This window comes from Canis lupus, chromosome 1 (genome assembly GCF_048164855.1).
Source record: "Canis lupus baileyi chromosome 1, mCanLup2.hap1, whole genome shotgun sequence".
In the NCBI taxonomy this organism is placed as follows: Eukaryota; Metazoa; Chordata; class Mammalia; order Carnivora; family Canidae; genus Canis; species Canis lupus.
The window spans coordinates 113575218-113588384 of record NC_132838.1 but is presented as its reverse complement, the minus strand read 5'-3'; the positions used below and the strand labels follow the sequence as shown (position 1 = coordinate 113588384).

The following is a 13167-nucleotide window of genomic DNA, read 5'->3' as shown; positions in this document are numbered from 1 at the left end:
AGAGCTAAAACTATAAAACTCTTAGAATAAAACATGGAGTAAATCTTCTCAACCTTAGATTTGACAATGGATTCCTAGATATGACACCGAATGCACAAACAACAACAACAAACAAAAAAAATAGAGAAATTGAACTTCATCAAAATTAACTTCAAAAGATACTACCAAGAAAGTGAAAAGATAACCCATAAAATGGGGGGGGGGGTTTGCAAATCATATAACTGATAAAAATCTAGTATCCAGCATATATAAAAAGTTCTTACAACTCAACAATAAATGGACAACCCAATTTTAAAAATGGGTAGGGCAGCCTGGGTGGCTCCGTGGTTTAGCACCGCCTTTGGCCCGGGGTGTGATCCTGGAGACCCAGGATCGAGTCCCGCATCAGGCTCCCTGCATGGGGCCTGCTTCTCCCTCTGCCTGTGTCTCTGCCTCTTTCTGTGTGTCTCTCATGAATAAATAAATAAATAATAAAATAAATAAATAAAATAAAAAATAAAAAATAAATTAAAAATGGGTAAAGGGGGATCCCTGGGTGGCGCAGCAGTTTGGCGCCTGCCTTTGGCCCAGGGCGCGATCCTGGAGACCCGGGATCGAATCCCACATCGGGCTCCCGGTGCATGGAGCCTGCTTCTCCCTCTGCCTATGTCTCTGCCTCTCTCTCTTTCTCTCTCTGTGACTATCATAAATAAATAAAAATTTTTAAAAAATGGGTAAAGGATTTGAACAGACATTTCTTCAAAGAAGATATACAAATGGCCAATAAATACAGAAAAAGAGGCTCAACATCATGAGCCATCAGGGAAATACAAATCAAAACCACAGTGAAATACCACTTCACCCCTATAGGGTGGCTATAATTCCAAAAAAAAAAAAAAAAGAAAAAGAAAAGGGGGAAAGTAGTAAGTGTTGGCCAGGATGTGGAGAAATTGGAACCCTTGTACTTTGCTAGTGGGAATGTAAACTCCTGCAGCCGTGGTGGTTCAATTCCTCAAAAAAGCTTATAGATTTACTATATGATCTAGCAATCTAGCTTCTAGGTCTAGACCCTAAAGTATTAAAAATACGTATTCAAACAAATACTGGCACACCAATGTCGATAGCAGCGCTATTCACAATAACCAAAAGGTAGAGACAAACCCAAATGTCCATCAGTAAATGAAAAGATAAACAAAATGTAATACAGCCACACACTGGACTATTATTCAGCTCTGAGTACTGAGACATGCTATGACATGGGTGAACCTTGAAAAGATTTTGCTAACTGAAAAGCCAGTGGCAAAAGACCACATACCATATGATTCATTTTGTATGAACTATCTAGAGGAGTTAACTCCACAGAGACAGATAACAGACTAGTGGTTGCCAGGCTTGGGGAGGAGGGTGTGGGGAACAGGGAGTGATGGCTTAATGGGTCTGAGGTCCCTTTGGGGTGTGATGAGAATTTTTTTTTAAGATTTTTATTTATTTATTCATGAAAGACACACAGAGAGAGGCAGAGACATAGGCAGAGGGAGAAGCAGGCTCCCTGCGGGGAGCCAGATGCAAGACTCGATCCCAGGGTCCCGGGCTCACGACCTGAGCCGAAGGCTGATGCTCAACAATTGAGCCACCCAGGTGCTCCTGGCGTGATGAGAATATTGGGAACTAGAGAGAGGTGATGAACAAGCAAGGCTGAGAGCATACTAAATGCCACTGAATTGTATGCTTTAATATGATGAATTTTGTGTGAATTGCACCTCAAAAAATAAAGTTACACTTGGGGAATCCTGGGAGTTCTATTGCTTAATGTTTAAAACCTGAGGCTCAGAAGTGGAAGGGAATTCAGAGAAGGTCACACTCTTGCCCCAGAGGGGATGGCCTTGCTCTTTTCTTGCTTTGATTCTCACCCCCAAGTACTTTTCAAATGATAGCAACTGGGATCCCTGGGTGGCGCAGCGGTTTGGCGCCTGCCTTTGGCCCAGGGCGCGATCCTGGAGACCCGGGATCGAATCCCACGTCGGGCTCCCGGTGCATGGAGCCTGCTTCTCCCTCTGCCTGTGTCTCTGCCTCTCTCTCTCTCTCTCTCTGTGACTATCATAAATAAATAAAAATTTAAAAAAAATTATTCAAATGATAGCAACTGGTCCTAGTGACTGAACATGTGTTAGGGGACTCTGTGTAGAACTTTCTCCAGGTTTCTGCGACACACCTGTGAGCAGCCACTGCTAACACCCCCGTTTCATGGGGGAGGAAACTGAGTCCCAGAGAGGAAAGTCACTTGTGCCTAATGTCCCACAGCTAGGTGGTGTGACACTGAATCCACGCTGACCATGTGGCAGCGTGTCTTCCAAAAATAACCGCAACAAATTTCTGGCAACCGCACACTCTTTCAGAATTTTGTCACTCCCCTGTCAGAGGTGGAGTCTGTGTTCTCTCCCCTTAGCCTGGGAAGACCTCTGTGACTGCCTAGACCAAGAGAATAACCACAGAAGCAATGCTGTGTGGTTTCCAAGACCAAGTGCACGCAGGTGACACAGCTTCCTACTGGTACGAGCTCTGTCACTGTCTCTCTCCCAACTCACTTTGGAACCCGGCACCACTATGTAGGCAGTCCAGCTCTCCTGAAGCCCCCCTTGCTGGAGAGACCTTGAAGAGAGGTCCCAAGATACATGAAGAGTGGGGATATCTGGCCGGTCTCCTGGGGTTACAGCTCCAGACACCATCAGATTGGAATAACGTAAGAGACCCTGGATCCAGCTCTACCCAGCTGAGCCTCGTCCAAATTCCTGACCTACAAAAGTCCTGAGAGATAATAAATGATTGTCATTTTGAGCCACTAAATGTTGGAGCAATTTGTTATGCAGCAACAGATAACTGATACAGTATAGCATGCTGTGCTCAGGAAATAAGCCGTTGCTAGGGGCTCTGGGTTTCTAACATCTCCATGCTAGCCCCTGGGGGGCACTAATCAGAACTGACTAATCAATCCTGACACCCTCACATTTGTTTTCCACCCCCGATTGAGGTCTGAGACTGTGTGTATGAGTGAGGAAGTAGGAGGTCCTGATCAGTTTTGGGAGTTCAGAGCTCTTGGGGTGGGGATTCCTGAAACAGGACGGAATCCTGTTAAAATCTGGGAAGGACACATGTCGTTTTACCTGCCCAGCATCCATTCCCCCTGCTTTTTTTTTTTTTTTTTTTTTTTTTTTAAAGATTTTATTTATTTATTCATGATAGTCACAGAGAGAGAGAGAGGCAGAGACACAGGCAGAGGGAGAAGCAGGCTCCATGCACCGGGAGCCCGATGTGGGACCCGATCCCGGGTCTCCAGGATCTCGTCCTGGGCCAAAGGCAGGCGCCAAACCGCTGCGCCACCCAGGGATCCCCATTCCCCCTGCTTTTGATAACAGCACCCCAAATTCCCTTTGGGGAGCTCCTCTTCAATGTTGAATAAGTCAGTCTGTGTGCTCTACCCTCCCCAGACTAAGGGGAGGCCTGACCCCCCAGCCAGGCCAATCCCATGCCCTCTTGTCAGAATTTTAACCCGGGCCACTGGGAGGCTGGATTTATCTCTGCAGCAGTGAAGAGGGGACCTGTCCCCTCGTGTGGCATCTCCAGGCTGCTGAGCTCCCTGACCTTTCTGTTGCTTAATGCTCTGGTTGCCCTTTGATTCCTGAGATCCCTCCTGTATAACATTTTGGAGTTAAGTTAGCCAGACTGGTTTCTGTTCCCAGCCACCAAGAAACACTGGCTGAGGCAGGGAGCTGAGACTGTGCCTTCCTACCAAGTTGAATGAGGTCTGATGTCAGGGTCCAAAGGATAGGATAGAATAAAGATATTTTCCAACATTTTTTGCAACAAGCGATGTCCATGGACTACGTTCTGGCCAGTGGGATATTATTGTTACATGGCTCTTCATGCCTCCCTCTTGTATGTAGCTGGAATGAAGATGTGATGGCTGGAGCATGTGCACCCATTTTGGATGATGGAGTGAAGACCACACTCCAGTTTGGCAACAAGGTAAAGGAGCTGCAGCTCTCGATGAGCAGAGAGGAGCCACACTGATCCTGCACTGCCCGCCTCTGGATGTCTTTCACATGAAACAGGAACAGTCTTCTATCTCACTGAAATGACTGGCAGCTGTGGGCTTTCTGTCACAGCCTCAGAATCCTTTTTTTTAAAGATTTTATTTATTTATTCATGAGAACATGGAGAGAGAGGCAGAGACAGAGGCAGAGGGGGAAGCAGACTCCTGCAGGGGGCCCGACATGGGACTCGATCCTGGGACTCTGGGATCACGCCCTGAGCTGAAGGCAGATGCTCAACCACTGAGCCACGCAGTTATCCCACAGCCTCAGAATTCTAACTATGAGAATGTTTCTGAGAAGACAGGCCATTTATGGCTTTCATCAGATTCTCAGAGGGGACCTTGATGCCCCAAATGTAAAGAACCACAGACATAGTGAATCGAGGCTAAAAAAAGAATGGGTACCCTGGGGGTATCACTGAGAAGGGCCTGAGAGAGCCGGCTGGGGGCAGAAAAGTCTACAACTTGACCCAGGTGGGATTTTTATATAAGAATTTATAGAGCTGTGCCCAGACTACCTCTGCATATTACTATACGCATAATGACCCTCATAAAAAAGAAAAATAAGAGAAACATGTAGAACTATGTATGGAGGGCAGCTTGGGTAGCTCAGCAGTTCAGCGCCGCCTTCAGCCCAGGGCATGATCCTGGAGACCCAGGATCGAGTCCCACATCAGTCTCCCTGCATGGAGCCTGCCTCTCCCTCTGCCTGTGTCTCTGCCCCTCTCTGTCTCTCTCTGTGTCTCTCATGCATAAATAAATAAAATCTTAAAAAAAAAAAAGCTGTGTATGGAAAATGAGGAGGATGATAATTAATGTTTTCCTGAGCGCTTTTGATGTGCCAGCCATCGTTCCAAATACTTTGTATTAACCCACTCAAGCTTCCCCGTGACCCTAAGTAGGAGCTGTGAGGACACAGGGCACAGAGAGGAGAGGTGAGTGGCTGGCCCAACCCCGCAGGACAGAAGAGTCAGCCAGCTTCCTCCCGGCTTTGGTGATACTCACAGAGTCCTTGAGTGCCAGGAAACAGTGGCAGATCCAGCGACGGGTGGTCCCATCACGGCAGATGTAGGAGAAAGCCTTGTCGAGGTTGCGGTCAGGGGCACAAAAAGAGACCTTTTCGATGGTCTGGTCTACCAGCAGGTCCTGGGAGGTGGCCGGGGAAACCAGGAAAGGGACTTGACTTATCTTTCACGGATTCATCCAGGACTCCCTTAGTGTCTGCTCTCTGTCCTGTCCTGAATGGGGTGGGGACCCTGACTCACTGAAACAGCAGTGGGTCCTGCTCACATGGGGCTTCTGGGTTAGTGTGCGAATCAGGCCCATCAGCAGAGAGGCACAGGCACGGGGTCAGGCCCAGAAGTGGGGGAGGCACAGGGACCCGTGGGAGCCACAAGAGGTGCCTGACTCAACCTGGTGAGGAGATGGCTAGAGCTTCCTGGAAGAGGTATTAACTAGGCAAAAAGGCAGGGAACAGTCTTTCGGGGTGAGGGAACTGCCTGTGCAAAGTTGTCAATCCTGTTTAGTTGTTAACCTAACTCTTGTCCTGTGCTGCTGCCTCCTTGGGCAGTCTCTGGGCGGGGAAATCAATGGTGAGCAAATAGCTACTCAGATCCGGGCCGCATGATGCTCCCTGCTGGCCGGGCACCCCGACAATAAACACAGAACAGCAACATCTACTGATCTGAGCACTTAAGCTGCACCTGGCAGTGTTACATGGCGTGAATGTACCTTCTCATTTATGGGGAGAGTCCATGTTTATCCACATTTTACAGATGAGGCAACTGAGGCATGGAGGGGTTAAGTCTCATACTCTGGGTCACCCAGCAGATCTGTGGGTGAGCTGGGATCTGAGCTAAGGCAGCTGCTCCACAGCCTGTGCTCTCACCCACTATCTGTGCCAGCTCATAATAACTGCAGGACTCACTTCTGAATTGTGACTACGAGGTGTGCCAAGATGTTGCAGGAGCACACAATCTAGGAGGCCTGGGAGGGAGGGACATCCTGGAGGTGGGTGAGAAGGCGTCCTGACCCCCAATTCAAGCAAGGGGTTAGAGAGGGGCCCGCTGGTGCCACCTCCCACCCCCCACAGGCCTCCTACCTTGGTCTTGTCATCCACCACTCGGAGCCCATCAGCCGACACCCAAAGGACAGACTTCACGGACTTCCGGCCCATCTGGGATGGAGGAGGAGGACACAGGGCCTGGTCAGAAGGCTGCCTCTTCTGGTCTGAGCCCCTCCCAGCCTCACCCCTCACTCACCGCCTTCAGCTTCTTCACAGCATCTTCACACACATGCATCCCCCGGGACTCCTCCACCTCCACATGGCCCAGGTACTTGGCGGGGGAGGAGATGGGAGGACAGAAAATAAGCATGGTAATCAATACCTTCCCAGTGTCCCCGGAGCAGCTGCGATGGGTCACACAAGGTCCCTAGCCCATGATACATATTCATTCACTCTGCGCCTCAGCTCTGTGAGGTAGGGACTCTGATATACAGATGGGGACACTGAAGCAAGCGAGTAGTACTGATTCCCATCTTGCCTCTCTTCCTGGGCCTTAACTCATTACTTTCTTCCTTCTGGGCATCAGTGCATCTCTGGGCCTCAGGACTGGCCCATCAATGACTAGGGGGAACTGAGGGATGCTCACCCCAGCTCGCTCACCCCGTGGGTGTGATGGCTCATTTGCCAGCATTTTCCCCAGGGGCACCAAGTTCCAGTATCCATAGCTGCAGGCCAGTGACACACCCTTTACTGGCTGCCTTCCCTGCCTCAGCCCCACCAGCATTTCCCACACCTCCAGATGGACCCCTTCATGCTCTATGCATGCTTCTGGGGGAAGGAGAAAAAAAAAACACACAAAAAATGGAGGGGTTGTGACCATCCGCTGAAGTCACTCACTCAGCCAGGCAGGGGCAGTGTTGGGATTTGAACCTGAATCTTGCTGTCTCCCTCACGGAAGTGCAGCATGTGTTGTAAAGAGGCGTGGTGGTTTTAACCAGATGGGACTGAACAGTAGAGAGGTGTCCAAATGCTACAGACTTTTGTGACCCTCCAGTACCTTTTGGAAGTTGTGAGCTCCTGCAGAATAGGGTGACTCCAGGAGAAAGATAACCGGGTACAGGAGAATGTGTGTTGGGGTTTTTTTGTTGTTGTTTTGCTTTCTAAAGATTTTAATCTATTTATTCATGAGAGAGACACACAGAGAGAGGCAGAGGGTGAAGCAGGCTCCATGCAGGGAGCCCGACGCGGGACTCGATCCCGGGACTCCAGGATCACGGCCTGGACTGAGGGCGGCGCTAAACCGCTGAGCCACCCGAGCAGCCCCTTGTGTTGGCTTTTGATCCCACCTTTGAAGGGCCCAGGGCGTGGGGTCCTGCTCCAGCAGGATCCACGGTTCTTTGGGAATGTGACGTCTCCTCCACACAGAACGTGGCCTCAGCCACCTGGCCCGGCACCAGGGACCCGCAAGCACACAGCGGAAGCCGGTGCCCCGCCCCAAGCCCCGCCCCAAGCCCCGCCCCCGCCCGCTCAAGCCCCGCCCACTCACCCTGACCGGGAAGCTGCACGTGCCCTTGCGCACCGCGTCCTCGTCCGCTTGCCACTGGTGGGGGCGCGACGCCTCGGGCACGTAGGCTGGTTTCCGCCGCCGCAGGCTCTGCCGTAACTTATTCATGGTGCCCGCCCCTTCTGGTAACACAGGACAGGGGCCAGATAACGTGGGATTTGGGTTACAGGGTTAGGAGAGGTCACTGGGCCAGAGCACATGGCAGTCGGGGGATACCTGGGAAAGGGGGCAAGGGCAGGCAGGGAAATGCCAGAGTCGGCGGTGGGGATCCAGAAGAAAAAGTTGGGGCAAAGGTGCCTGGAGGTCTGGGAGGGATCACAGTTTTTAGCGGCCTGGAGACTGGGAATGTGACAGTCAAGAGGTAGGAGGATCTAAACTAATGGGAAGTCAAGACATAGGACAGTGCACAGGGGTTAGAAGGCATAGGGGACACGGGTTTTTAGGGGTAAGAGGTCAGGGGATGAGACGGTCAGCACAAGAGTTGGGAGTTGCATGGGCTGATGTGGGGGGTACTCAGAAAGTCCAGGGATTGAGGTCCAGAACCCAAGCCAGAGGGTATAGGGGCTGAGGGCTCATCTCCGTGAGGTACGCCCCTCTGACAACCGCGTCCAGTCTAAGGCAGGAGCCCCTGGGGCAGTGTGCACCTGTGACCATCAGAGGAAGGAGGGGGAAGTGGGGTGGCCACAATGGAGATGGGAACAGTCTTCATTGACTAAGACAGTCTCCACTGATTGATAGGCCATACTGACAGTCCTGGGAGGAGCATGAGGGGACAACCAGGATAGAGCACCGCCAGCAGATAGGGACTCTGTGTGTGTGTGTGTGTGTGTGTGTGCGTGTGTACAATTGCTATATTCCTTTTTTTTTTTTTTTTAATTTTTTTTTTATTTATTTATGATAGTCACAGAGAGAGAGAGAGAGGCGCAGAGACACAGGCAGAGGGAGAAGCAGGCTCCATGCACCGGGAGCCCGACATGGGATTCGATCCCGGGTCTCCAGGATCGCGCCCTGGGCCAAAGGCAGGCGCCAAACCGCTGCGCCACCCAGGGATCCCCAATTGGTATATTCCTGAACAGTGTCTAGATCTGAGCATGCAACAGTTGTCTATGAGTGTGTGTATTTCTGAAGACTGTATGTACAGAAGGACACAAGTCTGAGAATGGTTGTCTGTAAAAGTGTGTGTCTGGGAATGCTGTCTGTGAGGGGGTCTGTATCCAAGAGTGTGGTTGTTGTCTATAAGTGAAGGTCCCTGACAGTTGCTGCTGAAGAGTATCCAAGTGTGAGAGTAGTTGTGGAATGTGTGTCAGGGAACATTGGCTATGAGGTTGTGTCTGAGGGTAAAGCTGTTGTCTTTGAGGCTGTGCATCTGTGTGAGGGTGTGGCTATTGTCTTTCATGGCTGTCACCTATGACAGTACGTGATGGTGCATTACCCAAGAGCCCATGCCACTGTTGGAGGTGAGGCTGTGTGGCTGTGGCTTTTGTTTGAGAGGATGTGTCTATGTCAGAACATGTGGTTGTTGTCCAGAGTGTGAGTTCATGAGCGTTGTTCTGAGGGTTTGTATATGCAGCCAAGTGTCTGGGCAGATGTGTGAGAACATGAGATTGTGTCTGTGAGAGTGTGTTCACACGTATTATCTGTGACTGATGGTCACTGAGTGTGCAGGGAAGATGTTTGAGGGCATCCCCTCGTGAGTGTGATTAAGCCTGTGTGAGCACAGGGACAGTTCCTCTCGTCGTCCTGGGCAGACCCACGCACTCACTCAGCCCTTGCCTTGGCCCCAGCTGGTCACTCACCTGGCTCCGTCCTGGAGGTTTCGGGGGGCCCCGGGGCCCCACAGGGGGCTGGGGGCAGATGCTGCTCAGGCCTCCTGGGTCCGCCCTGCCCAAGGAAGGGAGGAGAAGGTGAGAAACTGGCTTGGGTTGGGGCTGTCCCCTACTTCACCCCCTCTTTGGCCAACAGCCAACACCCCCCTCCATCTCAGGCTCCCTGGGGAGAGCCCCGGTTGTCATAGCAACTGTTACTAGGGAGACCAGCCACCTGGTAGCAGGGGCCCAGGAATGAGTAGGTGTGTTTCCTGGCACATGTGTGGGGATGCCCTGGCCTCAGGAGGTCCTCAGTACCCAAGGGGATGGTGGGAGGAGGGAGTGGCCTTGACCTCTAGACACTTGTCCAGGCTCCACAGAAACATACAGTCACATGCATGCACGTGGCTCATGTCTACAGTTGTCCCTGGCACCTGGTCACAGCTTTGCACGTGTGGTTATACACAGACACCACCACAGCTGCACACACCAGATCACACAGATACACATCCACAGTGGCAGCCACTATAACCACCTGGTCACATATCCATGTTCACAGACACAGGCATTTGTCCGCTTGAATACCAAGTCCCAGCCCCGTTAGGCACTGCCACAAACATCTGGTCACATCAGCTACTGGGTATTTGGTCACTTCTATTTTCTCCACATACCCAGAGCTGGGTCCAGGCACACCCGCCAGAGCGACACGCGTACAACCGCTCCCAATGATGTTTCCCCAGGCCCCTGCCCAAGGTACTCCTGTCGCAGCACCTAGAATCACACCTAGAATGTCACCTCCCCAAGTCAGAGGTCGCCCACCAGCACAGAGTCACACACAGACACAGTCACAGCCACACACACTTGTCACACACAGCTCCACTGGTGTATGTTGACATCTGGTCATGGGTGCATGCAGACGACACCGACACACATTTGGTTCCACGCTGCCACACCCGGTCACAGCCACATGTGCTTAATCATCTCCAGGCACAAGGCTGCACGTGGATACTCAGCCCCAACCATAGCAGCCACACCAACACACTGTTTTGGTCACATGCTGTCACAGTCACACACACCCAGTCATGGGGACACACATGTGGTCACAGTATCAGCCACACTTACATGGATAGTCTCCCCTAACCAATCACCAGGGATACAGATGGCCGTGGCCTATGAGTTATAGAGAAACAGGCACGCACACTGAAGACGTGCACAGAACCACCCAGAGACAACTGTCCCTAAGGATGGCCACACTCAGGTACAGCCAGACGGTTGCTGGCTCAGAGTCACAGCCATACACCATTTCAGAAATGGCTGTGTGTGTGAAGTCACACAGCATCAGTGTCCACATTACCCAGCCATACACCATGGCCATTATACAGTCACCCAATGTCCCATACCTGGCGGCACCACGTCACCCCACTGCAAACACATAGTCTTTTCTCATACAAATGCACAGGTCACAGGGATAAGCATGTGGCCACGTACAATCACAGTCCCATGTGGACAGACACACAGTATCTCACAGAGAGACATCAGCACACAGTTTCTATGTCACACAGAATTTCTAGCTGCGTTTACACAGAAGACACGGTTCCTGGTAGAGCCATATACGCAGTCAGGATAGTCACCCCGTCACCAAATCACACAGATGGAAACACATGCAGCCCATCGTGCACATAGGGACACACACACACACACACACACACCAGGCAGCCACACGGCTATAGACACACACACTCTCATAGGCCATGACACAGACACAAGTACATATATTCACCCAGGGTCACAGACATGCAGGTCAAGCACAAATATAGAAGCCACAATCACACATACCCCCACCCCCACAACACAGTTACCTGGTGCCATCTCACATAAACACAACTAGAGCTTGAGTCACACGCGATGAAATAACCCTCTAAAATAATCAGTCAGGGGTTCAGACCCCTACTCTGATATTTAACCCAAACCACACACAGACACAACTATAAAACCGCACAGTCACTTAGTATCAAAACACAGAGCTAGATGGAGACATTTATACCTGGTCACGTACCTAGATGTGGTCGTGAACACACAACTACTGTCATACAAGTCACAGTGCCATCACACAACCAGGCACAATGTGACTCCATATGCAATGGCAGGCACTACCCAGAGTTGCAGGGACAGTTGTGTGTCATACAGACATGTGTGACCCACATATACAATCAGTTAGAGACGCAACCACAAACATTCACAAGTCATTAGGAGAGAGGCACATGGACATAGAGTCAGAGACACAACTCTACATACACAGTCCCAACTCCACCTATAGAGTGTCAGCCACACACTTGCCCAACCCCAAACCCAACACACACACTGTCACAATCCAGATATAGTTACCGAAGCACATGCCAGGGTCACAAAAGGTGTAATCACAGACACAACCACACAGTCACAACCATGCACACACACACTCAAATACAGACTAAAAAGTACAGGGTTCTGAACAAGGAGCAGCTGTCACACACACATATAGTCACACAAATGCTAGGGTCACATACAGACACAATCGCACGCATTATTAGACACAACCACAAGCACAAAACACACGCACAGGATTCCTCAGCTCCAGCACACATGAGCGCGCACACAGAGCCACAGTCACATAAACACCGGGTCACACTCCTAGCCACCTCCCCATCGCTTGCTTCCCCCCTTCCCCCCAGGTACCACACACAAAGCCGCCGACACCCGCAGACGCTGCAGACAGATAGGGCTTCGCTCCATCCCTGGGGAGCCACCCCCCACCCCCAGCCTGAATGGTGGAGCCTGGGGGGCCATACCCAGGAGGGGGAGGCGGCGCATTGTCTGTGGGGGGAGGGGGGCGCTCCCAGGCAGCTGGGCAGCCCCAGGGACACTTGACAAGCCTTTGGGGGTTGCCTGAAATTTCCCTATTTTATTCAGGCTGGGTGGGGGGGTGAAGTCCCAGGCACAGGGACCTTGCTTCGAGAAGGGGCTATCCCTGGGACACCGCCCAAGGACTGGGGGAGATGCTGTGGCCAGGACGTCTCTGAGGCCTGGGCACAGACTATGCCCGGAATCCCCCCACCCTGGCCTTGGCTTGGTGGGGAAGCTGTGCCCAGGGACCCCATCCTCAAGACCTTGTCTAGAGGGCTGTGCTCAGAGACCACCTCAGGCAGGGAGGGGTAGGGATTGCGTCTGCTCTGGAATGGCCTCCTGGAGGCCTTGGCTTGATGTGGGGGTTGTGTCCTGGACCCCTATCCCCAAAACCTTGCCCAGGGAGTTGTACCTAGAATCTGTCCCCCTGTCCTTGATTTTTTTGAGGGCCAGGTCTACATCCACGAGCCCTATCTCCAGGGCCTGGGCAAGAGGGGGCCTGTGCCCCGGACCCCCGTCTCTCAAGCTTTTGCTTGGTGGGGACCCGTTCTGGACCCCCACCCGGGCCCACCCTCCCCAGCCTTGGCACCCTAGCTCCATCCGGGCGCCGCGGCCGCCTCCCACCCTCCGCCACATCAGCAGCGGCGCCGCCCCCCACCCGAGTCCCCCTCTCCCGCCCTTCTCACGCTGGCCGCCGCGCTGCGGGACATCCAGGGCCCGGGCGCCCCCGCCTCCCGCGGCCCCGGCTGGGCCCGGATCCCCGAGCGCTGCTGCTGCGGCGGCGGCGGCGGCGGCAGCTCGATCTGACGCGGGCCGGGCCGGGGGCCGGGGGATGGTGCGG

The 13167-nt window shown here is 52.3% G+C and overlaps 1 protein-coding gene across 4 annotated transcripts in view; it reads right to left on the bottom strand.

The window, feature by feature from the left end:
* The window catches only part of NUMBL (NUMB like endocytic adaptor protein), a 26198-nt gene extending 13031 nt beyond the window's left edge, over window positions 1-13167 (bottom strand). For 2 of the 4 annotated variants that reach the window (XM_072777223.1, XM_072777233.1), the window contains exons 1-6: window positions 13013-13166; window positions 9435-9519; window positions 7621-7760; window positions 6331-6405; window positions 6171-6245; window positions 5075-5215 (exon numbers count right to left, since the gene is read on the bottom strand). In XM_072777223.1, coding sequence (XP_072633324.1) covers window positions 5075-5215; window positions 6171-6245; window positions 6331-6405; window positions 7621-7760; window positions 9435-9519; window positions 13013-13036 — 540 coding nt within the window. In that variant the 5' untranslated portion in view covers window positions 13037-13166. Of the gene's footprint in view, window positions 1-5074; window positions 5216-6170; window positions 6246-6330; window positions 6406-7620; window positions 7761-9434; window positions 9520-13012 lie in introns of those variants that run through there. The other 2 variants (XM_072777216.1, XM_072777209.1) reach the window with 2 other exon arrangements.